General features: G+C 40.5%; 1 protein-coding gene across 7 annotated transcripts in view; it reads left to right on the top strand.

The window, feature by feature from the left end:
• Positions 1–26,233, top strand: part of GLIS3 (GLIS family zinc finger 3) — a 161,165-nt gene that overhangs the window by 43,328 nt on the left and 91,604 nt on the right. For all 7 annotated transcript variants that reach the window (XM_033085542.1, XM_033085541.2, XM_033085539.1 and 4 more), the window contains one exon: positions 485–1,577. In XM_033085542.1, the coding sequence (XP_032941433.1) occupies positions 485–1,577 (1,093 nt within the window). The remainder of the gene's footprint in view (positions 1–484; positions 1,578–26,233) is intronic.

The raw sequence follows: 26,233 nt of genomic DNA, 5'->3' as shown, positions 1-26,233 counted from the left end.
AGGGAAGTATTTGTAATATTTGCATGCATTACAATTGACAAAGTCATTCAGGTTGAATATTTATTCTCTGTGGATTAGTTTTCTTTCTAATTTTTTTGAGCAATAATAATAAATGACTCAAATCAGTATGCGTTTCATGAAATATAGGAACACAATGCTTTGGCTTCAGAAGTCCAAACCTATTTACACGACAATTGATGAAAAGACGTACAATAATTTCTGCAGGGTTGGATCAAGAATCTTTGCAGTAACTTTCTTTCAAAATCTTGAAGTTTTGAAGTTGGTTTCCTAAGTGACCTTTTTACATGTCTATTGCCTTTGTGTAACTACGGGTACATTAACTGAGTGTGCAAAACTTGAGTACCTAATATTAGGGAGAAATTTTCTCTCATGTGACCTTTGCTTAATTTTAAGTGTGTGTGTGAAGGTGAAAGATCTACTTCTGAACTGTCTAACTGCTTACTTTATCATACCTTTATTTCAGGTCGCTCTTGTCATGTGGGTCTCTGGCCTCTACAACATTAAGCTTGTCAGAAGGTCACTGTCCTTTGAGTGTTGAACAAGAGTGGTCACATAGGTACAGGACACTTTATTCTGTTCCACCTGACCACGGTTTACAAAATGACAGTGAGCTGGGGGACTTAATAAATTTTTCGCCTGAAGCATCTATGTCTAGTAACTCATTACCATCCTACTTACATGGCATGAAAAATAAGAATTCCCCTTACTCTAGTCCTTACCAGTCCTCAACCTGGTCTCAATCAGCCCGGTCCAAAAAGAGAGCACTCTCTCTGTCTCCTCTGTCTGACGGCATCGGGATCGAGTTCAATACCATCATTCGTACGTGCCCAACTTCTCTGGTGGCCTACATCAACAGCTCCAGGGCATCGCCAGCAAACCTCTCCCCACAGCCTGAGGTCTATGGGCATTTTCTGGGAGTGAGAGGAAGCTGTATGCCCCAAAGCTGTTCTGTTTCAACTGCCCAGAAAGGCTTCTACATGGCGAATGGCAGTGTCCCTTTTCCAGGGTATGTTGAGAATGGCACAGGTGAGTACCATCGGATGCAGCAGCTCGAGCAAACCAGCTTGCAGATGGTTGCCACAAATAACATGGTGATCCAGCAGGGTGTGCTGCCCGTGGACAGCCAGGTGATGGACATCCTGAAAAATGAGCAGCTGGATGACTTCTCAGGCCCAGTTGTTGACATGCCCCTTTCCCCGCTGGCGCTGCCACCAGCTGCTCCGCAGGGGCCACCCCCGCCATACCACGCTCACCAGCACAGCCTCCCCAGCTGCCTCCAGCCGCTGCAGCCACCTCCTGCCCTGCTGGAGGAAGATGGGGAGCTGGACGATTTCAATGGCAAGCACGGCTGCTGCTGGGTTGACTGTGGGAAACTGTACGACCATCGAGAGGAGCTCGTGCGGCACATAGAGAAGAGCCACATAGACCAGAGGAAGGGAGAGGACTTCACCTGCTTCTGGGCTGGGTGCCCTCGAAGGTTCAAGCCATTTAATGCCCGCTACAAACTTCTGATTCACATGAGAGTCCACTCAGGAGAGAAACCGAACAAATGCACAGTAAGTCTGAGTTCTGTCTTTCTTATCAGCTAAAGGCACTCTATTACTTAGGAAAATACTGTGAAGTTGTAATTCTGCCTTTGTTTCTCCCATTTAATGGTGTACTTTTTAATCTAGTCCATGAAAATGAAAGACTGTTCCATCTTCCCACTTAAATAGAAAGGAAAGGTGGTTTTTAATTTGATACATATAACTGGTAGGATTAGACAAAATGTTGTATTTTCTACATTTATAAACTGTTACTGTAGAGTGCAACAAGTGACGTGGTAAACCTTCATAAAGTAAAACTGAAGCACAGTCAGTACTTAAGTATTTGCTGAAGGATACATGCAGAAAAAGAGCTGCATAATAAATGTCACAATTTAGCCTGAAATACACCTTTTTGACTTGAGGAATTTTCAAGACCATGCATAATATTACCACAATAAACTGAGAAGAGTTGGCCATTTATTAAAGCAGTTGTTTGTTCTACTACTAAAAAACTCAAACCCACATACCTGTTTCCATTAATACATTAGGGATAAATCCCATAATAATTTTTTCTGTTCACAGATACTAGCAGTGAGTATTTGACCCCCAAAATCAGGTTTTTCTTGCTGTTTTTCTTAGGGTCACTGTAAGTCAGTCTAAGACATAGGTAGTCACAGGAGTTAATAATCTGTCTGTAATCAGTTTATGCTTGGTGTCCAGTGCACCATCTATTCTGTAATTCAGATTCTTGAATTGCCTTACATATGGTCGGTATTTTGGATAACAATCCCTGTATGACAAGGATGACACCTTACTAAGTGCTTATTTAGTGTTGTCAGACAGCAACCTCGCCAGTGCACTTTTGAGTCCCCATCATAAATGATGATGAATATATAATTTCTAGGAATAACCGCTGATTTAAAAATATGTTTACATGCAGTGAAATTTAAATTGGTGCTTGGAGTCTCTATCAGTGTATGCCTTGTTGAAGAATCTTTTAGCATGTTGTAGATGTTTGATTGTACAGTTAAGAGAAAAAGCTTTTTCTTTTACTTTTGTCACATCAAAAGGCTAGTGTCCTGCAGGATAGAGTGGATATCTTTCCAGAAATTCCATAATATTATTTTTCTGCTCTCTGGGTGTACTGGGTCAATATTTGCCATTAATTTCAGTTCTTCCTTAAGGGCTTCTCATCACCTTTATGGGAAGAGAGAGAATGAGGAAAAAAAAAATTAGTCAAGAAATGTATTTTTCACATGTAATTAAAGATATGGAGACAGACATCAGCAGATGAGTAAGGCCGGACAATAGGATGAAGAGGGCAGGAATGATGAAAGAGCACTGAAAAAGAGTAAATCCAACTACCCAAGGTTTTCATGATAGAAGAATTATGATTAAGTATCCTGTAATGTTGGGGAAAACATTGTGTTGGAACACTGTAAGCTCCTTCCCCTCCCTGTTCAGAAAGGGTGCTTACAATGACCTCCTTATTATAAAGCCTGTTTGAGGAGTCCTTAGCTTTGAAGATCATTCAAGGATGATAAATAATGTGTAAGTGGATAAAGTATTTCATATGATAAAGTTTTTGAGATTACTAAGCCAAAACTAAAGTGCACACCAAGTCTTGCTGTGTCACCAAAAAATAAGAGGTGTCTATATCAGCTTCTGAAAGAGTGATTACTTTTTAAACATTAGAGTGTGATTAATTTTACTGACCTGAAAAAAGAATTGCTATATAGCACCAAGAAGTTTGCAAATCAGAAAAAGTACCCAGATACTTACTTTTCTTTCTTGTTGAGAATTGTAATGAAATGTGGAAATACAGAGGGTGATATGATAACCCTCATAATGTGAGTGTAAATCTGGAACATAGGTCCCCTTTCTTGGGATAAGCAAGCAGAAATGGCATTCTTTAGCATGGTTTGAATTAAATAACTGGCTACTTTAGTCCTTTACCATTTCACAAATGTGCAAATTTGGAAAAATGTATTTGCCTTTCTAATGTCCAGCACTATAGCTTCTTGATATGTTTAGAAGATTTACTTCAGTCAAACATCATACCTTTCTCACCAAGCAGTGAAATTTGCAATCATATCCATGACATGTAAGGTTTTAAACAGATTTTAAGCGAGGTATTTGGGAGAACATCTTGGGCAAGATGATAATGAAGAATGGTTTCCGAATTAACAAAAAATTACGCAAAAGAAATCTGAAAATTTTCATGAAACCTCTACAAATTTATGCTTTTAAGTGCAAAATGGAAAAAAAAATCCGTTTTTAACTTGTATTTGTCCATCCAGGGTCTTTCTATAATTTATTTTCTGGTTCTAGGTGTAGCATGCCTGTTTCTCTGAAGTTAATATAAACTTACAGTCTCTATGTCCACTGCAGTTCACAGTGTAGTAAGAGACAGTCCAGAAGACCAAGCAAGAAAAAGAAAGGAAAAATGCCAAATACACATCTATTAATTATTAATTAATTATATTAATGAACCAGATTTACTGTAAAGAATGTAGCAGAAGTAGTAAGCCATTGGGAGAAACTATCTTAATGTCATCTATCAAGACTCCCTGTAATCAAAGGCAGGCAGTTACAGCAGTCATCTTAGTGCCATCACTTACTTATCACTGTGTAAGCACTGCATGCATTGATGGTTCCCAAATTTGCAAGACACAATCTTCTCATTGAGCATAAATTGCAGTGGGTCCTAGTGTCAGTGTCTTTACTTGTCAGTACTGTTTATCTCTATACTGCTGCATGTAAAAGTGTATTATTACATGTTGGGCTGTGTATCCCTAAGGATTGCTGTATTAGGTCAGTGAGCTTTACATCAGTGAGATTTCAGTAATTTTTAAGGTGAGGTTTACTTCTAAGATCCATTGTTGTAACAATGGTAGAGATAATGTGAAATCAGATATACAACTTCATGAGTTGAACATTGTAACATAGTTTTATTCTTCTCTATTATTTTTTGTGACGATGAAATCATGTAGTTCAGAACAGACTTGCAAAAGAGTTAGCACTTCAATACTAGATATGCTTATCATTAAAATGAGAACCATGGTTATAGTTAAAATCAGAGTCGAGTGGCTTCAGCATTTGTTTTGCCATTTCTGAGTTAGTATCTATTTATCTATGTGACAAAAATTTGGGACAATTAACTGAAGCTGCAAGCAATATTCTACTCTTTGGTTCCTGCTCTTTCTGGATGAGTTGTCTTCTTTGATTCTGGAGGGTAAAAGTGTTGAAGGATGAATAGTAGTCAAATACCAACATAAAAAACGTGAAAATCAGGATAATCAGATCCAAACTTAAAGAATTTGTTTTGAATAGCAATTCTTTAAATAGTTGTTAAGATGCATTGGGCTCCCTTACTGTTCATTAAATACGTTTTATTCTGTTCTAACTTACATCACCTGGGAAGCATTCTTCTTTTCAGTGACTTGGTTTGGTGACTAAAAAAAATTACTTATGACATGATAATGGATATTTGGTGTCTCCTCCTAAACTTCTTCATATAAAGTAGGTATAGCAGGTTCTAATGTGTTGTATTTATCTTTTAATCTGTGCATTAGCTTGTACTTCGCAGGAATAAGACAAGTAAGAAAAAATTTGAATAAAAATTCATCTTGAAACCCGAATAGTAAGTACAACAGTGGTTGAGATATAATCTCTGGTAGCAGTTACCTCACAATGACATTTAAGGCTTCCACAGATTTTGTTGGAATTAGAAAAGGCTGAATTCCCAGTAACTGTTGAAAACTCAGAGTAGCAATTGGCAAATGCTGACCTTTGTTTTCTTTGTCTCTACCTGTGAGCTTATTTTCTACTCAGGTTCCGTTCTTTTATAGCAAACATTTTTACTTTTAAAGTTCAACTTCAATAAGAGGTATTTAATTTGCAATATCGTCCTTCTGTGCAAACATTAAACTTAACAAATTTATTCTGGTGTGAACAGCAACAGCATGATGTTAGAGATAAATTCCAAGCTCACACTTTACAGCTTCATTCAGATGCACTAAAAATGGTTCCTCTTTGAAAGCTCAGTTCAGTCTTGTTGCTTTCTGTAAACCCTGAGCTACGCTTCAACCTAATGCCTTTAGTATTGATATTACTACACAACCACATTTTTTAGTGCAGATGTTTGACACGATATAAAGCAATAAATTTGCTAGTATTCCTGTCATATTCGAGGCAACATTCATTTAGCATCTGCTAAATACCTAAAATTATCCAACAGCACATCAGTCTTCAAAGCATGTAAAACAGAAGGTATGTGAGAAAAAGAACATGAAACTTTAAACACTTTTCCAGTGTTTTTTGTTTGTTTGTTTGTTTTTTTGAGACACAAGCAAGCTTTCTTGGCTGAGCATGAGTATTGGATGGATGGGTGTGTGTGGGCTGTTTACAGAATATCTCTTTGGAAAATGGTGTTCAAGTGGAATTTTTTATTAAAACCAGAAATGCATTCTGTAAAAATGATTGGGAATTTTTTTCTGTCTTTGGGCATTTTGTCTTTGTATCTTATATATGGCATGTGCAAATACAGTAATTTCACGATTATAAGCCGCACCATTTTGACTAAAATTTTGCTCCCACCCCGAAATGCAGCTTACACTCAGGAGCAGCTAATATGTGAAAAATTTTCTGAAATTTCCAACCCCAGAAGTGCAGCCAAGGTGCTGAGCAGAGCACCAGCCAGTAAAAGCCGGGATTGCGCGATAGTTACAAATTGGTTACTCTGTTGCGCGGCAGGTGGAAGCGGGCTTGTACCAGCAGTGCTGGGGGGAGGGAGGCAGGGGCTTCGTGCTGCCATCCCCTGCGGCCCGGGGCAGAAGCGGGGGGCTCCCGCCCCCTCCTGCTGCCGCTGCCGTGGGTACCAGCGGGCTCCGTCCCTGCCTGCCACCACGGGGCAGCACCGGTCTGGGGTGAGCAAGCGTGGCGGCAGCGGTGGCTGGCCCCAAGCGGCGCCGCCAAGCAGTGGCGACGAGCTAGGCCACCCGGCCCCGTCGGCAGCCCCGAGCAGGCCGAGCCTGCACAGCCTGAGCTGAGCCAGTAAACCCCGCGATCTTGCGATTCTATTACTACTTGGCAACTTTGTTGCACACGGGTCCTTGCTGAGAATGACAGAGTGGCTTATAATCAGGTGCGGTTTATGTATGGACAAAGAATGAAATGTTGCCAACACCCGGAGGTGCAGCTTATAGTCAGTGCAGCTTGTAATTGTGAAATTACTGTACTTTATTTACAGTACATGCCATATTTCTCGATAAGACCACATCACATTTTACATGACACTGAATATTGCATTATTGATAAAATAGAAACTTTAAACATTTTTAAATTTGTTTTTCCTTATATGCTTGCAGAAGACTTTTCCACTATGCTGAAGTAGCATTTGAGCACTTCATCTTAAACAATGCCACAAGAATGGTAATTCAATTGTTGAGTCTAGTTGCTGAAAATTAGAAAGAGCTAAATTTACATTTTCCCACTGCTGATTCTTTCGTTAACTGAAACAGAAATACCACAGAAAAAGCAGAGGTGTATGATTAATTAGACTATATCCTGGTATATGGATACAGAATGTTGGGCTTTAGTTGTCAGTTATAAAGCTAAGCCTCCCTAGCTCTCACAAGTTTGTGCAATATTAATAATCATCTGGTCATGGTTATGATGTCTTAGCTATTTAAAGAAAAAAACTAATTATGAATTCTAGATGTGCCTCCACAAACAGCTCAAGCTCACGTGATCATGTGATCACATGGCATCTAGTCCAAACTAATGAATTTTGCCTCTCAGCCATGGTACTAATGGTCTTTCAGTATTATCCTTCCATAATGTAATGAAATATATGCTGTGTTAATAGTTCAAAATGTAATGATAGTCCTTTTTCTTTGACTGCTGAAGATGCACAATTGGCACTTGAGTTCAGTGAGAACAAGAGGGCCTCTGGTACCAGGGTACTGGCCCTCAATAGCAGAACATCTCGTTAAGTACAGTAATTTCATGATTATAAGCTGCACAATTTTGACTAAAATTTTGCTCCTAACCCGGATATGTGGCTTACGCTCAGGAACGGTCAATATATGAAAAAAGTTCTGAAATTTCCCAACCTGGAAGGGCAAGCTGAGGTGCCGAGCTGAGCACCTGCCAGTGAAACCCGGGATTGCGCAATTGTTACAAATTGGTTACTCTGTCGCACAGTGGGTGGAGGCGGGCTCCGTGCTGGCAGCACAGGGCGGGAGGTGGGGGGCTCCCTCCTCCCGGCCGTGTGGCCTGGGGGGAAGGCGGGGAGCTCCGTGCTGCCAGCCCCATGGCAAGGGGGAGGCAGGGGGCTCTGTACCCGCCTGCCACCACCACCATGGCTGTGGGTGGGCTCTCACCGCCACCACAGGGCAGTGCCAGGCTGGGGCAAGTGAGCCCGGTGGTGGGCAACAGCAGCAGCAGCCAGCCCCAAGCGGCCCTGCCGAGCGGCAGCACCAAGCTCGGCCATCTGGCCCCATCGGCAGCCCCGAGCGGGCCGAGCCCGCCCAGTCCCGAGCTGAGCCAGTAAACCCCGCGATCCTGCGATTCTGTTACTAATTGGCAGCTTTGTTGCACGCAGGTCCTCGCTGCAAACAACAGTGTGGCTTATAATCAGGTGCAGTTTATATATGGACAAAGAGCTAAAGGTTGCCGACACCCAGAGCTGCAGCTTATAATCAGGTGCGGCTTGTAATCATGAAATTACTGTAATCAAAAAACACAGAGCACACTCCCTTCTACATGGAGATGTAGAACTGATGGTAGTGAAACATGATAACCAGAGAGCCATATTTTAGGTTTCAGAGTAAAATGCTTATGAAACATTTATTTTTATTTACCTGTGGCATAATTTTAATGATCTTTATTTTAGATATTTTTCATTGCCATACCAAACTATAAATAAATATAAATGAATTCTTTACTTGAAGTAAGGAATTATGAAACATACTTTATATTTACCAAAATTTCAGCTGCTGGAAATTTGAAGGATATTCTGGTGTTGGGTTTTTGGTTGGTTGGATTTGGATTGGTGTTTTGGGTTTTTGTTTGTTTGTTTTCTAAAGTGGTTTTAAACCAGACAATTTAATGAGTTCAAAGCTGAGAGGTAGGGGGTAATGTTACTGCTGATGTTTTGGAATGAAGACTGGATTACTCACCAAGTCAAGAAATATTTTTAGACAACTTCTGCTCTTTCCTGCTAATTTTCTTTTGCCTTTCCAGCATCCCTGTTTGATTGGTGACTGGACCTCTATCAGGAAGAGAGTCATTAAACTTTGAAACTCTCCATTTAGTGATAGAAAAGGCTAAGAATATCTGACAAGAAACCAGAAAATGCAATTTATGATACAGTTACAACAGAAACAGGGACCTTTCCCAGAAAACATTATTCTGTTTCAAAGAAAGGAAGAGAGAAGTAGAGGGAACTGTGCCATCCATTGCAATGTTACTCCTTCATAAAGGAAATACAGTTTTACTTAAAAGTAAACACACTGTCGGTTTTATCCAGGTGATTGACACTGATTTCGTTGGGATTAGGGATTTAATTAATGCTTCTGGTGTTCTGTGGAAAACTTCTCAGACATCTAAGTCTTATGGTATATCTGTGAACACAGGCTTTAATTACAAGCATTGAGCGTTAAGCTGCATAGAACAATCACTGGATTATTTGTACCGAGTAGTTAGGAAATAGAAAAATGCCAAATAGCTTTTTGCACTAAATATGTTTAGTGCATTACATATGCTTAAGTGTGTTGAAAGCCAAATGCAAATGTTTGCTGAAGCATTTGTACATTCTGAGGTAGTCTTTTGACATGATTTCATTTTTCAGGTTTAGTATAAGATATTGTTACTGGCTAAATGCTTAAAGGACTCAAGGGAAGGGACTGGTTCAGTTTTAAAGGAAAAGTTGCAAAGTTACAAAACTAAAGTCTTGTAGACTTTAGTGAGATTTGTCCAGGCAGAATCATGCAGGATTCAGTGATTCCATTGATTTCTATGACATGTCTGGAATCACAGAGCCGTGTAGTTTGGAACAGGTCTGTAAGATCACAGAGTCCAGCTGTTTACCCAGCATTTGGGAGAAGACAACAACCCACCTTCATTACAGCTTCTTTCTGGAAGTTGTAGAGAGCCTTAAGGTCTCTCCTAAGTCTCAAGCACAGTAATCCAAACACTGACAAGACAAGATTCATCTTGATTCACTCCAATCCCTGAAGCAATTCTATCTTGTTGCTGTTACAGTCCCAATTAGCTGGGGGGGATTTAGCAAATGCTGAAAGCTTGTTTGCTTATTCAGATACCTTCTTGTAGGGTAGTTTTCCAGTGAACTTGGACTGGATAAGGATTAAGCACTGGTCAGAATGTGATTGTAGTAGACTGTCCCTGTAAGAGGTTGAAAGAGGCACCTTAAACAAGGATGTTGCTAAGTACAACCAGTGCTTTGGAGTGCTCTGTCAGAGAAACATGGTTGCTGTTCATCTTGGGTTAACAGGGTTTGAATAACTGTTGAACAAACCTTTCTGAGCAGGGTGCATGGAAACAGGATGGTCATTTTAGAACTAGTCATTGTGAAGGTTCAGTCTGTGTCTGTGTAGAGTGCTGGACTAATTAAGAAAAGCAAATTCAGAAAGGAGATAGTGAGGATGCTGTGACTGTTGTCTCTAGAAATGCGGTGGTCTGTTAATGCATCAGGGTTTGCTAAATGTTTCTACAGCCACCTGGTGATTGTTTTCTAATACCACTTTTATCCACTCAGAATGCTCACTGTTTCAATTTAGGTTTGATATTTTCTTTCCATTGTTTTTATGGATATACAGCAATTTTATTCCATGACTAATCAGCTCTTGAGAATTAACAGTCATAATTGCAAAGTTCAAGATCACAAGTGAATCATTTTAGAGAAATGTCACTGTGGTAAGAAATTTTTTTATCAGTTATTTCTTCATGAAATGTTGAAATGTAATGTTACTCAGCTGTTCATGAAAGAGTGTGCTTGATACAGAGTGGTTATAAATAATTTCCCACTATCTCTTTTTCTTGTTTTGAATGCTTTCTATTGGTCATCAACTGGCACAAGCTCAAGGAAAAATCACAGGATGCCTTTATGAGTACTCTTGGTTACAATTCTATAAATACATTAAAACAAAATTAAATTTCTTTTGCTCTACACTATATTCTTTACTGTTTAACATTTGCAGAATTGCCTCCAAGGTTAATCAGATGTTAACATCAAGCAATGCCACTATTCTTCAAGGTCTACTGTACTGTCAATGGATGTCTTTTCCAAATAACATTCAGGTTTCTGTTTTAAGAAGTTGCAGCTATGCAAACAAGCTTATCTGGGCCAACAATAAAAAATCATTGATTTCAATTAGGAGTTGTCACATAACAGAAAAAGACAAGGCTCCTTTTGTTCTATGAAAAGCCTGCTTTACCTACTTGCAAAAATGCATGGATTTCCAATGGCTTTACATAATTGGTGTGACAAAGTTTCAGTCCTGTGATCCTAAAGTTTCCAAGGGATTCAGATACACTTGTCCAACTTTGTTTTAGGTATTTGATGGTAATTTGTTACAGAAGTTCGTAGATGGCATGAACATGAGGTCTGCTTTGTTTGTTTTAAGGAGTAGGAGAAGCCTACTTCTAGAGAATATTTATGTTGAGACTGCTGAAATTATTGAGACTGCATTTTTAAAAATGAGACAGTGTTGAGAAACAAGGTTGCTGAGCTCTGACTGTGTCACAAGGACTCTTGAGGTTTCAATGACTGGATAAATGTGGTCTGAATCCATTATGTAAATTAACAACGTGAGCTGCTAAGTTGTGGTGCTGATTTTATGCTTGCACCAGTGAAGCAGGTCCAGTATCATGTAAGTTGTCAAGGAGACATGCGGATTGAGCAAATACCATAGAAATCATTATAATTGATAGCCCTGTGGGCACAGTAACTGAAAATATGAAATATCTCCCCAATTAAATTCAGACTGTTAGTTAAATGAGTCTCTGTGAAGCCTGGGTTGGAGGACATGGCATTTCAGTGAATCAGCGGAGAGTTGGTTCCAAATTAAAAGCAAGCTGTCTGAAGGATTGTTGACCTGCTTTAATTGTGAGAAGGTTCTCAAAAGTCTGTCATGCAAATTCGTGAGAGATGACATTTTCTCTGAAGGCAGAGGTTTGCTAGTTCCAGTTCTGATTGTTACAGTCTGAAGGGCCCTTGAATGCAACACTAATCTTGAATAATGAGCCTGAATCATCAGGGATCTTGAAAAATGGTGATGGCCACTTTGGACACTCATCTCCCATCATGTTTCAACTATCTACAGTGAAAAGCTTTTAAATAGTCTTTGTAAGGACAGCAGAAATAAACATTATAGCAGATTCTGTTTATTAACTTCAGATCTTATGCTTCTGTCATAATAGTAGCTGGGTAGTTTACTTTTTTCATTAGGAAAGGGTAGATGGGTCACTGAATCCATCAACATGGCTTTTGAAGCTGAATTAAGGTTCAAATGTTAACATTGTGCTACTTGATGTTGTATATTGCTAGTGTGACAGACTCTCTGTTATCATTAGGCAAAAATGGTATCTGGTCAGCAAGGAAATAGTACACCTGGACACTCTTTGAACCTGAGCGAGATAGAGAAGGCTAAAATGACCTGAATAAGGAGAAATCTACATTGCTTATGTAGAAGAGGTCAGTGATCATCTACCCCTTGAAGACTTACATGGCTGTGAAGTTCTGATACAACTTTATGTCAAAGATGTTAGGAGTATTTAAAGAGGACAAAAGATACAAACTGCTTTGGTAAGGATAAATAACTGTGAGAACTTGTTGCAGTAAAACCAAAATCGTTATAATGGATAACTAGTAGGTTATCCATCTCGCAGGCCTTACCTTAAGATAATGTTTTTTTCCTTCAATAGTGTATATGTGATATAACTGAGAAGCATGGGGCCTTTAGTGGCTCAGAGAATGCAAAACAAACTTGCAACAGGGTGAGGCAGCTGCAAATTCCCTTCAAAGGTAATGGTAGTCATGTCTCAGGTGTGTATGCAGAGAGCATGTCTAGGGGTGTAGGGATGTTGAACATTTCTCCAACAGACTGCTGGTGGCAGAGGCTGGAAACATATGCTGTGCTGTGCCCTCTTGATAACCTGCTGCTTGTGTGTGGTGGTATTTCTTGTTACTGCTACTTGTTTCTCTAGAGGATGAGGTGGAAGGACATGATTGAGTAGTTTAAATTTGACATGTTGTCACAAGGAAGAGGATAAAATTTGGCTACCAGGCTTTACCTCATGTTTGATGAAGATAAAACGTAGATTTGAGGCATTCTTGGTTTATGCATGCTTAAAATTTACTCCTTTTTTTTCCCAATTTTTAACCATTATGGACAGGATTCAGTCACTTTTGTACTAGTTGCAAAGATTCTTCAGTCTTTGTGCAATTCTGTGTACAGGAAGCAGGCCACAACACTATTTCTGGATGTGTGGCATTTGGATCTATTCTGGCAGGTATCCAGCAAGCTCAGAGTTTAGACAGAGTTTAGTTCCCACTTCTATCTATTTAAGATCTATAGTTGTACCATATCAGTGATCCTGACAGTCTCTCTGAGTGTACTGATGAGCCATACAAACAATAACATAATTTCTGAAATGGTGGAAGAAATCAAAACGCGGTTATTTTGTTTTACCTGTAGAATGACTCTTGCGAAGTTACAAGAAATATTCTATAGATGTTTTAGAATCTGACTTGTTGCTGTGGGTTTGGTAGATGCACCTTATGATGCTGTGTATTTCATCAGTTTTCATTTTTATTGAAAGACTTTTAAAAACAAACAAACAAACAAACAAACAAACAAACCCTACTGTTAAAAGTCCCTTTGTGTGGAAAGAGAGGGCTGAATTAAATAGCTTGAACTCTTTAATTTTTGAATGGTACTTGGGGTTCTTTTCCTTAACTTGTACAGTATTTTGGTTTACTTGGCCAGAAGGATTCCCAGAAATGGAACTGTGCAAGTGCAGTAATTTTGCTGCTGTAGTCAAATGTGTAGACAAAATGCAATTTCTTTAAATGAAGTGGGGACCTAGTTTACTACTTTTAAATTGGATTAAAATATTTACAAAGAAAAATGTTTGGACTTGAGTTCCAGAAAAATAATTATCCATTCTATACATTCACAGTAACTTACATTTTTCAGTGTCATGAATTCATAAAACATTGTGCCATCCTCCCCAGTCACCACTTCAAAAACAAATGCAGAGGAAGATAATAACTTAAATGTGCTATGTAAAGTTGCATAGGAAGTTTTGAAGTATTCAGCCAGGGTAGAAAAGGCACATATATTTTGGGAAAGCTAAAATACAGTAAATTCACGAATACAAGCCGCACTGAGTATAAGCCGCATCTCTGGGTGTTGGCAAATATTTTGGTTTTTGTCCATAAATAAGCCGCACCCGAATATAAGCCACTCTGTCGTTTGCAGCGAGGACCCGCGTGCAATTAGTAACAGAACCGCGGGAGGGCGGGGTTTACTGGCTGAGCTAAGGCTGTGCAGGCTCGGCCCGCTAGGGGCTGCTGACGGGGCCAGGTGGCCCAGCCTGGTGCTGCCGCTCGGGGCCGGCCGCCGCTGCCCCTGGGCTCGGGGTCACCCGCCGCTGCCACTGGGCTCAGTCACCCCGGGTCGGCGCTGCCCCGCGGTGGCAGGCAGGGACGGAACTTCCCCCGCTCCTACGGCAGCGGCGGCGGGCGGGGATGGAGCTTTCCCGCGCCCGTGGCGCCGCCGGCGGGCAGGGACGGAGCTTTCCCGCGCCCGTGGCGCCGGCGGCGGGCGCGGACAAAGCACCCCACCTCCTCCCCGAGCCGCGGCAATGGCGGCGTGGGGCTCCCGTCAGCTCCCGGAGCCGCGGCAATGGTGGCGCACCCCCCCCCCCTCCTCCCCGAACCGCAGCAATGGTGGTGCGCCCCCCCACCCGTCCTCCCCTGGGCTGCGGCAGAGGAGGGAAGAAGAGAGCTCTCCCGCCTCTCTCCCCGCCCTCCGTGCTGCCTGCAGGGAGCCAGGGCAACACAGTAACACTGTAACAATCGTGCAATGCCGGCTTTTACTGGCAGGTGCTTGGTTCGGCGCCCTGGCTGGCACGTCTGGGGTTGTAAATGTCAGAAAATTATTCATATATTAGCTGCCCCCGAGTATTAGCCGCACTTCCGGGTTTCCACCAAAATTTTTGTCAAATTGCTGCGGCTTGTATTCGTGAAATTACTGTACTTAGATGGAACACATTCTGTCCTTGTTAAGGAGCAGGCACATTTATTAATTAATTACAGTAATTTCACAACTATAAGGCGCACCGGATTATAAGGCGCACCTCCGGGAGTCAACAAATTTCGCAACTTTGTCCATTATATAAGGCGCACCGAACTATAAGGCTCACTTCTGGGTTCGGGCCAAAATTTTAGTCAAAAGGGTGCGCCTTACAGTAGTGAAGTTACTGTATTTATCTTCTTTTAGTATCTTTATCACTATCTGCCTGCAGGGTGAGATAAAATGCTCTATTCTGAGGTTCTGTCTTCTGGTTGTGGTCATACCAGGTCTGCTAGCAACTTTTGGTCATTAAAGCTTATTGATATGAAAATCTGAAGAACAATTTTTTAAGTTAGGAAAAGTATTATAATTTTCTTCATTTGCTGATAAAATTATGTGCAAGATTTTTGTAGTGTGAGAAGATGAGCTAATCTATAGTTCAGTTTCAAATTATTACATTACCTGAGCTTTGCATATTGCTGGTCTCCTGCAAAGTCATGATAAATCATAGTTTCTGATCACTTAGTCTGTTACAACTGCTGAGTTCACACATGCATTTTATTTCCCTTTTGGAATAGACTGTTTATATACATATAGTACACAATAATTAGTAAGTAATAATTTGTGGAGTGTTAGTACCTTATTAGCTTTCAAGTGTAGCTATTAACTATATGAGAGAAGGAACTGTCAGAATTGTAAAACATCCTGTGTTGGTTTCAGTAAGCCTGGTCTCTAAAATATTTGTAGTTCACAGAATCACATAACAGGTCAGGACAGAAGGAACCTCAGTGCATCATCTGGTCCAACCACCCTGCTCAAGCAGGGCACATGGCACAGGATTGTTTCCAGACATTCTTGAATATCCCCAATGAGGGAGATTCCACAACCTCTCTGGGCAATCTGTTCCAATGCACAGTCACACTCACAGTGGAGAATTTCTTCCTCCTCTTCAGGTGGAACTTCCTCTATATCAGTTTCTGCCCATTTTTCCATCCTCTTGACACTTGTCCTTCAGATACATAAACACGTTAATGAGATCTATCATCCATCTCTTCTCAAGGCTAAACAGGCCCAGCTACCCCAGTCCTTCCTGATAAGAGAGTTCCAGTCTCTAAATTATCTTCATTCCCCTCCTCTGGACCTGCTCCAGGAGCTCCATGTCTACCCTGTACTGAGGAGCCCAGAATTGGACACAGCACTCCAGTGCTTATCAGGGCTGAGTAGAGAGAAAGTATCAACTCCCTCAACTTGCTGGCAGTGCTCTTCCTAATGCCCCAGGATCCTATTGGCCTTCTTGGCCGTCAGGACACACTGCTGGCTCATGGACAGCTTGTTCACCAGGACATTCAGGTCTTTCCCCACAGACCTGTTCCCCAGCAGGTCAGTTCCCAGCCTCTATTGGTGTCCAGGGTTGTTCTTTCCCAGGTGCAGGACACTTCATTTGCCCTCGCTGAGTTTCAGGAGGTTCTTCTGTGCCCATCTCTCCACCCTGTTGAGATCCCTCTGAAGGGCTGCACAGCTCTCTGGGGCATTGGGCACTTCTCCCAGCTTTGTGTGGTGAGTGAACTCACTGAGGATGCATCTGTCCCTTTACTGGAGGTATTGATAGAACTGGACAAGTTTTGAACCTCTGGGGACTGCACTGGTGACAGGCCTCCACAGAGAGGCTGTGACACTTCTTATGACTCTGGGATCTCAATCCACCTCACTGTCCACTCACCCAGTCCACACTTCCCGAGTTTGTCTTTGTGAGAGACAATGTTGAAATACTTGCTAAAGTTGGCAATATCCACTGCTGTTCCCTCATTTATCCATATACTTGTTTCGTTGTAGAGCCAATCAGGTTGGTCACATTTGCTGTGAAGATTGGAATGATGTTTGCTTTCTTTCAATCCTCAGGCACCTTTCCTGAATTCTACAACCTTTCAAAGATAATCATGAGTAACCCCATGGTGTCTGCCGGCTCTCTCAATATTGATGGATGCATTCCATTAGGGCCCATGGACTTGTGGATATCCACTTCACCTAGGTGATCTCTTAACCCAGTCATCCTTAGCAGAAGAAAATTTTCCTTATAAAGTTCCTTATCCCTCTTTCCTGGGTCAGAGATTCCTAAGAGTGAACACAGATGCAAAGAAGGTATGCATAATTTTTGACTCATGTATGTGATTAGCTGCATATTCTGGTGAGAAAAATTTTGAAGCATATTATAACTGGTAGAAAAAAAGTAGTTGTTGAAAACTGCGAGTACCTTTTCCTGGCTAATTGTGGCCTGGAATCACTCAAATTTGTATATTGGTCCTTATGGTCCTAAAGCATGAACCTTACAATAAATCAAGTGTTTGATCACATATAAGAGCTTTGTGACTGAGCATTTCAGAGAAATACCCCTCCTACTGTCCTTGAAGTTTCCGTCTTAGGAAAAACATCATTATCACCTGGAACAACTTACTGGCTATATTCAGGAGCTCAGGTGGATTTTATCATACCATTGTTTCATCATTTGAGGGAAGTTGATGAGATGCATCCTGATAAGCATGCAGGTGTATGGTACATTGTCCATACACCTATGTCCCAGGGTACCCATCCCAGGGAATGTGAAGTTTTTCCTCACTGGCTTTCCCTGAGTCCAGAGCTAGTTGCAAATTGCATTATGTAAAAAAGCTGTTTAAAATATGTTTTGAATAGTTTTGCTTCATATCACGTATATAAACAGACATTTTGATTTTTGAGAACTGCATTTTTCTGAAAGCCCATTTTTTTTTATAAATAGCTCTTCATCAAATGTGTCTTGTGTAAAACATGCTGGCTCCCTTTGTTGCGTGTTAGAACAGGAAATAAAGTGTCTCAGTCTTGGCTACTTGACAAGTGTATGATCTTCATGGTTTGTGGTAGTGAAAATATGATAGCCTTACTGTGGATGCCCTTTGGTTTAAGTGGTGATGTATGAGAATACCCAGACGTTAGGGAGGATCACAAGTTTCTTTCTCATCTGTTATGAGGAATTATACTACCTCATATGTGCATGGTGGAACATGAATTAGATTGCTAGAGGTATATTCCAAACTAACACAAGTTTGGATCACTACAAATAGCTAAGTTGCAAGACTAATCCTTTCATAACAGATTTATTTTGAGAAATTTGGGTGATTCAGTAATATTTGAATAGAAATCAATCAGAAGTGTCACCATACCCTGTAAGAATTGCTAAAGCTGACTCTGCTGTAGCTGTAAAAAAGAGTCTTATCTGGCTAAACATGCATCGAAATTCCAACTGGTAGTGTGAATTGTGTATTTTAAATGAAACCAAAGTAACAAAACTGCATATGCTGTCCTATCATTTGACTTTTCCTAGTAAAAATGGCTGTTACTGTTCAACATAATTAGGTTTTTATACCAATTCTAGAGTATCTGCTTGACAACTCTTCATTTTATTAAAATATTAGGCATATATTTTCCCTTAATTGAACACCTGTCATCAACAATATAATAGCATGCTGAAACATGGATGCTTTTAGCATGTCTGTAAAAACCCTCAAATGCTTTTAAAAGGCCCTTGTGAGTAGAAGAAAACATGTCTGCTTCAAGGGCTGATAACTTCTCAAAGAGAGGCAAAAACTGATTTCTCACTTCAAGAAAGAGACCATTAATGGGAATGACAGCAAAATGCATAAGCAAATTTTCCTCACCTGCAATGTAGAACAGTAACTACAAAACTTGGCTGACTCTGGAGTGGTATTGATTGCTGACTTTTTTAAAAGGCATGCCTGCATTGTTTTTTGTATGTTGAAAGAAGCATTATGAAAGACCTTAGTTTGCAGTCAATTAATCTCCTAGAGTAATTTGTTTGCCTGATTCTGTTACCAGATGTGCTATCCAGGTACAAGCCACTTTTTCTGGTGGCTAAAGAGACTTAGCTGATAAAGCAGTTTATTATGTTTCTCTACTGTAAAGTACATTGATCTTGCTAATGGAAAATGTTAGTACTTTCTCCTTTGTTTGAACTGTACCTCTATTTTTTCAGTAATTGTTGTCTGTGACTTAGATCTCATTAGGATTATGCCAAGGTCACTGAATGGCATGTCAGCTTAATTACAGTTGCTTTCAAGCTGAACAGTTATGACTCACAAATAGGAATTCACAGTTAGGTAGATGAACAATCTGAAATCTCCAAGCTGCATGCCATGCAGTGTGTAGCTCCTTACAGTAAGATGCTGTGTGAAGACTGTATTCTTTGGCTGCAGTGAACAGCAGCTAAATTTAAAAAGTCTTTGACTTGAAATGTGGCTGAGCACCCCAAGGGTGGGCTTGTAAGTTGAAGATTTAGCTGTCTTATTTTGAACAGGTAAAAAATGAGCAGTTCTCATATTATTATACTAGTCGGAAAGTTTTTTAGCAGCAGTGATGTGAGACATCTAGTACCCTAAAGGAAAGGCATCTGTTAGCAAGAGTGACTTGTCCATTGCAAACTGTGAACAATTAAGCAGTGCTCTTCACAGGGGAAAAAAAAAAGGCCCATGCATCAGGTTAAAAGTCCAGTCCTTAAGAAAAGGCATAAGCAGTCTGCACTCAGTTCTGCCCCAGAAGTTTCCACATGTTGGAAATCGCCTTCTCATAATTACGTCAGGGTATGTGCCATTGAATGTGTTTTTGCACCAAAACTTTGTATCTTTCTGCAGCTGAATGATGCATAAGAATTTTGTTTTCGATGAGATACAGCTCCCGTTTTTAGTGATCTCTATTGCTTTTTGTGTTCTATATCTTACCAAACTGACATCCACATATCTTCTAAATCAGACTACCATAAGATTCTAAAATATACAGTAATTTCATGATTACAAGCCGCACGGACTGTGAGCCACATCTCCGGGTGTTGGCAACATTTCGGTCTTTGTGCATAAATAAGCCACATCTGATTATAAGCCACTCTGTCGTTCACAGTGAGGACCTGCGTGCAACAAAGTTGCCAAATAGTAACAGAATCGTGCTCCTGCGGTGGTGGCAGGCGGGGGTGGGAGCCCCCCGCTTCCCCCACGGGCCGTGGGGATGGCAGCACAGAGCCCCTCGCCTCTCCCCTGGGCTGCGCTGCCCAAAGGAGGGAGCCCCCGCTTCCCTCCACCCCCGCGCTGCGGCACTGAGCCGGCCCCACCCGCCGCGCAACAGAGTAACAAATTTGTAACAATCGCACAATGCTGGGTTTTACTGGCAGGTACTCGGCTCGGCACCTCAGCTGCGCTTCCGGGGCTGGAAATTTCAGAAAATTTTTCACATATTAGCCACTCTTGAGTGTAAGCCGCATTTCCGGGGTGGGAGCAAAATTTTAGTCAAAATGGTGTGGCTTATAACTGTGAAGTTACTGTAATTGGCTTTATTTTGTATTTCAAAAGTCATTGCAGTGGTGCCTGTCTACACCAACATCAGGTGCATCTAGTATAAAATGTCAGAATGCAGAGGAAAGCAGAATACAACCAGAAACAGAATGTTCTTTCATGCATTCTTGAGTAGATACATCAAGAACATTTATCATTGTGTTTGTAGTCAGTGTTTATTCAGATTAGATAGGATTAACTCAGGTGTTTTTAAGTACAGGTATGAAAAAAGTGCATTTTTCCAGTTAAAAAAGTAAAATAGTAATGTACCTTTCATGTTGCCCCTGAAGCTAAAGTAACTGAAGTGTCTGAGAAATTTCTGCAGACAATAGGTATGGTCAGTTCTAATGGCCAGACCTAGGCAATGATCAAGGGTAGAGTTGTGTGCCACGATCAGGTAAATTATGGTCCAGATCAAGAAATGCACTATTTCAAAACACTTATCAAGAGCATCTGGCATCCATTGGCTCAAAGCAGCAGGCAGGAGAACCTGGGCTAAAAATTTGGATTTGGGCTAGAGTGGAAACCTAAGCAGTCCATGAGTAAATGGTTGAAAAGCAGTAGCTAGAACAGAGCACTAAAGATTTTTATCTGATGCAGAATACTGGTGCAGGATCTAGGACTGAGCAGTTTGTGAGGATCTTAGCTGTATCCTAGAGGGAGTAACCTGGTGGTTCTGACCTACTCTGTCAGCTTCACAGCCTTGCCTTTCATGCCCTGGAGTACTGATTTATGGAAACGCAAAAGTGGCCAGGTGCATCTTGGTTATTTTATTTAGGCTGAACTGTTTCTAAATCAGTTATTCCTGATCAAAGAAGAGCAGTTGATATGTGGTGTTGCGCTTGCCTGTCTGGGACAAACAATGTCCTGACAGGGAAAAGAACTTCCTGAGAGGCTCTTAGGTTTTGTGGCAAAGTGTAGTTTCCACCTTGGCCTCAGTTATTCAGGATGCCTGAGAATCATGCTTTGCTGCAGTGGTTTACAGTCTCTTAGGTGACTAGTTAGGGGAGAGTGATAAGATGGGTAGGCTAATGGATTTTTTTTAACATTTAATTTGTTTAATTCATTCTCAGTAATTAAATTAGTAGGTGGACTATAGAATGAAAAAGAAGGTTCACGAAATAGAAGTAATGTGTCTTTTAATTTAAAAGATGCATGGCTGTTGACTCGGACATTTAAAATACAGAACTTTTTATAGTTAGTTTGAGATATGTGTTTTGAGCTTTTCTCCTGAGACCAGTAACAAGGTGAGCCACTAACAGACGAATTATTACAGTCTCTTTTGTCAAGATACTATGCTTGATTTAATTTTCTATGGAATTATATTGATAGATGAAAAGCCTCACAATTACTTCAATACAAATTAAGTAGCTAAATTCCTAGTTAGCACATCAGATATGGATGGTTATTACTGAGCATATTTTGCTATGGTTGAAAGGGCAATTGACAATAGCAATGCTTACATGTAGAATGATGATGGTTGACCCTAATCAGCTTGTATAGTTCACAATGAACTTCCTGGGACAGTGATCAAAGTTCTGTGAATCTTTCTAATGCAAAGAGTTACTCATTATACTCCCCAGCAAATTCTTTGAACATTTGGGGATTTCTGCAATAGACCTGAAGCATGTAAAAAAATCACCCAGTTAGAGGTGGTAAGCTGTTACTCCTTCATGATGGTTTTTAGGAGACAAGTCACTAATGTTCCATAGAGATATGGAACATCTTCATTACTTTTATGTTATTGTAAAAGTACACTACATTACTTACATTATTGTAGTAGTCTAGATTTTAAAAATCTATGTTCAAAACTTGGTATCTCAGGAATATCTTTCTGAGAACTCCACTTTGTAGTAGGCAAGGAGAACTAGCTGATATTCATTACTGTTCTCCTCCTTGGTGATTATGACTCAGTATTATGAAGTATTAAGACAGGAATGAACATTGCTTAAGACAAAAATCTTGAGTTCTCTGAAATATTGTCATTACACCATTCAGTTGGACATGTTTGGCTACATAATTTTCCATCTGCATAAACAGAATAATTTAGAACTCATTGTTCAAGTGATGCTAAGAACAGGATATATAATTTTTAGAATCTCTTTCAGATTTCTAAAGGCAACACCAGGTTAAGATATTTTAAGGGAAGGTTCACTGACGCCTCACATCACTGCAAAACTTGGGTAAAAATAGATGACTTTTTAGCTTACACCATTTTCTCTGCCATTCTTAGAACTTTACATTTCAAGTGAATAGGATGTGGTCTCTCCTATGAGACAGAGAAGGAAAATATTTTTAATAAAACTTTGAAGTTTTATTCTTATGGGTAAAGCAATCACTTTACAACTTCATTACATGCAAAGTAGTTCAGCCCTGCTGTTGCAGCTGCTCCCTGACTTCTTAAAGCAGCAGTGGAAAGAAAGATTCAGGAAGGAGATCTGTGGTTCTCTGTAAGATCAGGGAATTATTGCAAGTGCAACTCCCTTGAATGACCTATAAACAATATAAAATTTGCACCCAGGACTCATAGTCTGTCTCTTTGATGCTGCTTAACACTCTGGGAGAGGTTTTGTCCCCTAGGCCCTAACAAGAATATTTTATCTGCAAAGACTTCTTTTATGTACCTCACAACCAAAGCAAGAACAAACAAGATATACTATATTTAAGGTAAAAACTTGCTCACGTGCTTGAAAGAGCTTGAAGACTATGTTAATAGTGCCATCTGGTGACATTTTATGTAGTCCCATGGTATCCTTGAGACCATTCTGTATTTTAACTTTTTTTTTGGCCTATGTATATTTTCAGACATTTTAATAAAATAGTCTGGACTAGATTCTTGAACAGCTTTTCCTCTTTAGTCTCATGAACTACTTTTGAGCCAGTTTTCTCATCTTGAAGGCAGTTCTTTACACATGATGACAGAACAATGGGTCTGCAATGTTGTTTTGGCTGGGGATTCCCCACAGTAGGAGGGATATCGGACAGTATCAATTGGCAAGTGCTATTAAAATAAAAAAAACCAACAAAACCAAACAAAAAAAATTTCTTGTAGCTATTTACTCCAGTATTCTATTCTTCAATTCTACTGATATCTGGTTTAGTGCTTGTCCTTGTTTAAGCCCAGGTGGAGATAAAACAATGCAGAGCTACTTGCTCAGTCCTCCCTCTCCTTCCCTCCACCCCAGAGGAATGGGAGGAGAATTTAAGCAAAACCTGTGTGTTCAGATAAGAACATAGTATGATAATTGAAAATACAGTAAAATACAGTAATAATGGTAAATGACAAGAATGATAATAAAAAGGGAGGAAACAAGTGATGCACAGTGCAATTGCTCATCCCCTGCAGACCACTGTCAGACCCCTCTTCCTGAATGCAGACCAGCAGACCAACCCCTTCCAGGTAACTCCCCCCCAGTTTATATAACGTTCTGTGCAGTGGAAAATCCTTTTGGTCAGTTCTGATCACCTGTCCCAGCTGTGTTCTGTGTTCCCTCCTGGTTTCTTTTGCTCACCTCCTCACTGGTGGAGCAGGAGACAAAGAAAAGAAATTCCTTGACTTGGGATAAACACAACTTAGAAAAAAACCCAAACATCAGAGTGTTATCACCATTCTCATTCTCTATCCAAAACACAGCAGCGTAACGGTACTGAGAAGAAATCATCTCTAATCTAGCTGATACAGTGCTGGATCAGTCCTGTGAGGAGGAAGCCAAAGAATAGACACTGTACTGTGGTGGGAAATATCAGCAGAGATAAACATATAGTCAAAGATTCCCAAGATCATAAACAGCACCAGAGAATTTGCAACATGCATGAAGACACGACATGAAATTAAAACCAGATACACTGAAAACCTGTGTACTTTTAGCAATTTTTTTTGCTAATACCTACTTGCTTCTAAAGGTCTTATTTAAATTGGCAACAGCTTTAAGATTAATGTCTGCAATTGTACAACAGAGTGGGGAGAAAGGAGAAATGCCTGAACTCAGCAAACAGATGACCGTTGAATAGTATTCCTTAATGACTAACTTTTTTTCCCTAAAGGGGCCAGACTGAGTTACATTTCCAGAGTGCTGAGTGTGTAGTGTGCTCCAACAGTCTGAAAATCCCCTCTTTAATGTCTGACAGCGTATGAGCATAACAATCTGAAAGTATAGAAGGGGGTAGAAATTACTCTCTGTGTTTGTATTTCTCCAGTATTTGAAATTGTTACTCTCCTTAAGTGCATAAGGAAGACTATAAATCTTTACCATGACTTGAACACGCCTGTTACTGTTAACATTCAGTGAAACCTGAAGAAGGTTCACAAACCAGGATTTTTAGTGAGGATCAAGAGTTCAGCCGATGTGCTGAGTTCTGAGTAAGTACTGTCTGTGTGATACAGGCATGATTCACTTGTGTGAAGCAATACAGCAGACTCTCAAATGAGTAAACATATTTTGAAGACTACAGGACAATGATGAGAGGGACTTTATTTTGAGATGCTGTTAGTCTGTTAAATAATTAGCCCTCTAATAGGGCTGCATATTATATGCAGTTGTTCCTCTAACTGCATATTTTATGCAGTTAAACTTTGGACTAGTAATTTATGAAGAATTGAAATAGCCCTTACAGAAAGACATGTAATCTTGAAAACCTCAGGAAGGAGGAATTAGTAGTTGTGGTAGTACAGTAATTTCACAAATACAAGCTGCAGCAATTTGACAAAAATTTTGGTGGAAACCCGGAAGTGCGGCTAATACTCGAGGGCAGCTAATATGTGAATAATTTTCTGACATTTACAACCCCAGACGTGCCAGCCAGGGCTCCGAGCCAAGCACCTGCCAGTAAAAGCCGGCATTCCGTGATTGTTACAGTGTTACTGTGTTGCCCTGGCTCCCTGCAGGCAGCACGGGGGGCAGGGAGAGAGGCAGGAGAGCTCTCTCCTTCCCTCCTCTGCCGCAGCCCAGGGGAGAGACGGGGGGAGCCCGCACCACCATTGCCGCGGCTCGGGGAGGGGGGCTCTGCCCCCGCCCTCCGCCGCCGTGGCGGGAGCAGGGGGTGCTCCGTGCCCGGCCAGCGCTGCGGTGTGAGCGGGGCTGGGATGAGCGAACCCAGAGGCGGTGGCCAGCCCGGAGCAGCCCCACCGAGCTGGGCCACCTTGCCCCGTCAGCAGCCCCTAGCGGACCGAGCCTGCACAGCCTTAGTTGAGCCAGTAAACCCCCCGCCATGCCGCGGTTCTGTTAGTATTTGGCAACTTTGTTGCACGCGGGTCCTCACTGCGAACGACAGAGCGGCTTATACTCAGGTGCGGCTTATTTATGGACAAAAACCGAAATATTTGCCAACACCCAGAGATGCGGCTTATACTCAGTGTGGCTTGTATTCGTGAATTTACTGTAACTCATTTGTGTGATTAATTAAAATTTCATTTTTAAAATGTGCCCTTTTGCTGATTTTTATTTGTATAATTTCAGCTTTTGAGCATTAGATTAATGCTCAAAACGTCTTTTCTACTGCTAAATCAATCAAATTAAATAGTAAGCCTGGTGTCCTTTAAACAGCAAGTAAATATTTACAAAAATTTAAGACCAAACAGTAAGCATTACATTGTATTATTTGTCCTGTATGTAGCTATAGAAAAACACTGCTCATGTTTGCTCAAATGGAGACATAAAACAAATTTCTCTGAAGAAAATAAAATATTAAGCAGTTAGAAAACTTCAATTAAATAAAATGTGTGGGTTACAGTCTGTATTTAAGAAGAGTATTTCCATTATTCAGAATCTGTCACTGCAGATATTAAGTTGGATTCTCCTTACTTACAATGACATTCTGCTGAAAATATTGTAACATCTATCTAAACTTTTTAAGCATGATTTAGCAATGTTTTGTCCTTAGCTATTAGATGAAGTTGAAATCTGATAGTTTTAAAATGTTTTGACCTCTGAAACAATAAAATAGTTTTAAAATATTTATTACAAATTCTAGATGTTCAAGAAAAAGCTAAATG

The sequence above is a fragment of the Catharus ustulatus genome, chromosome Z (genome assembly GCF_009819885.2).
Source record: "Catharus ustulatus isolate bCatUst1 chromosome Z, bCatUst1.pri.v2, whole genome shotgun sequence".
Lineage (NCBI taxonomy): Eukaryota > Metazoa > Chordata > Aves > Passeriformes > Turdidae > Catharus > Catharus ustulatus.
This window is presented reverse-complemented; position numbering and strand designations above follow the sequence as displayed.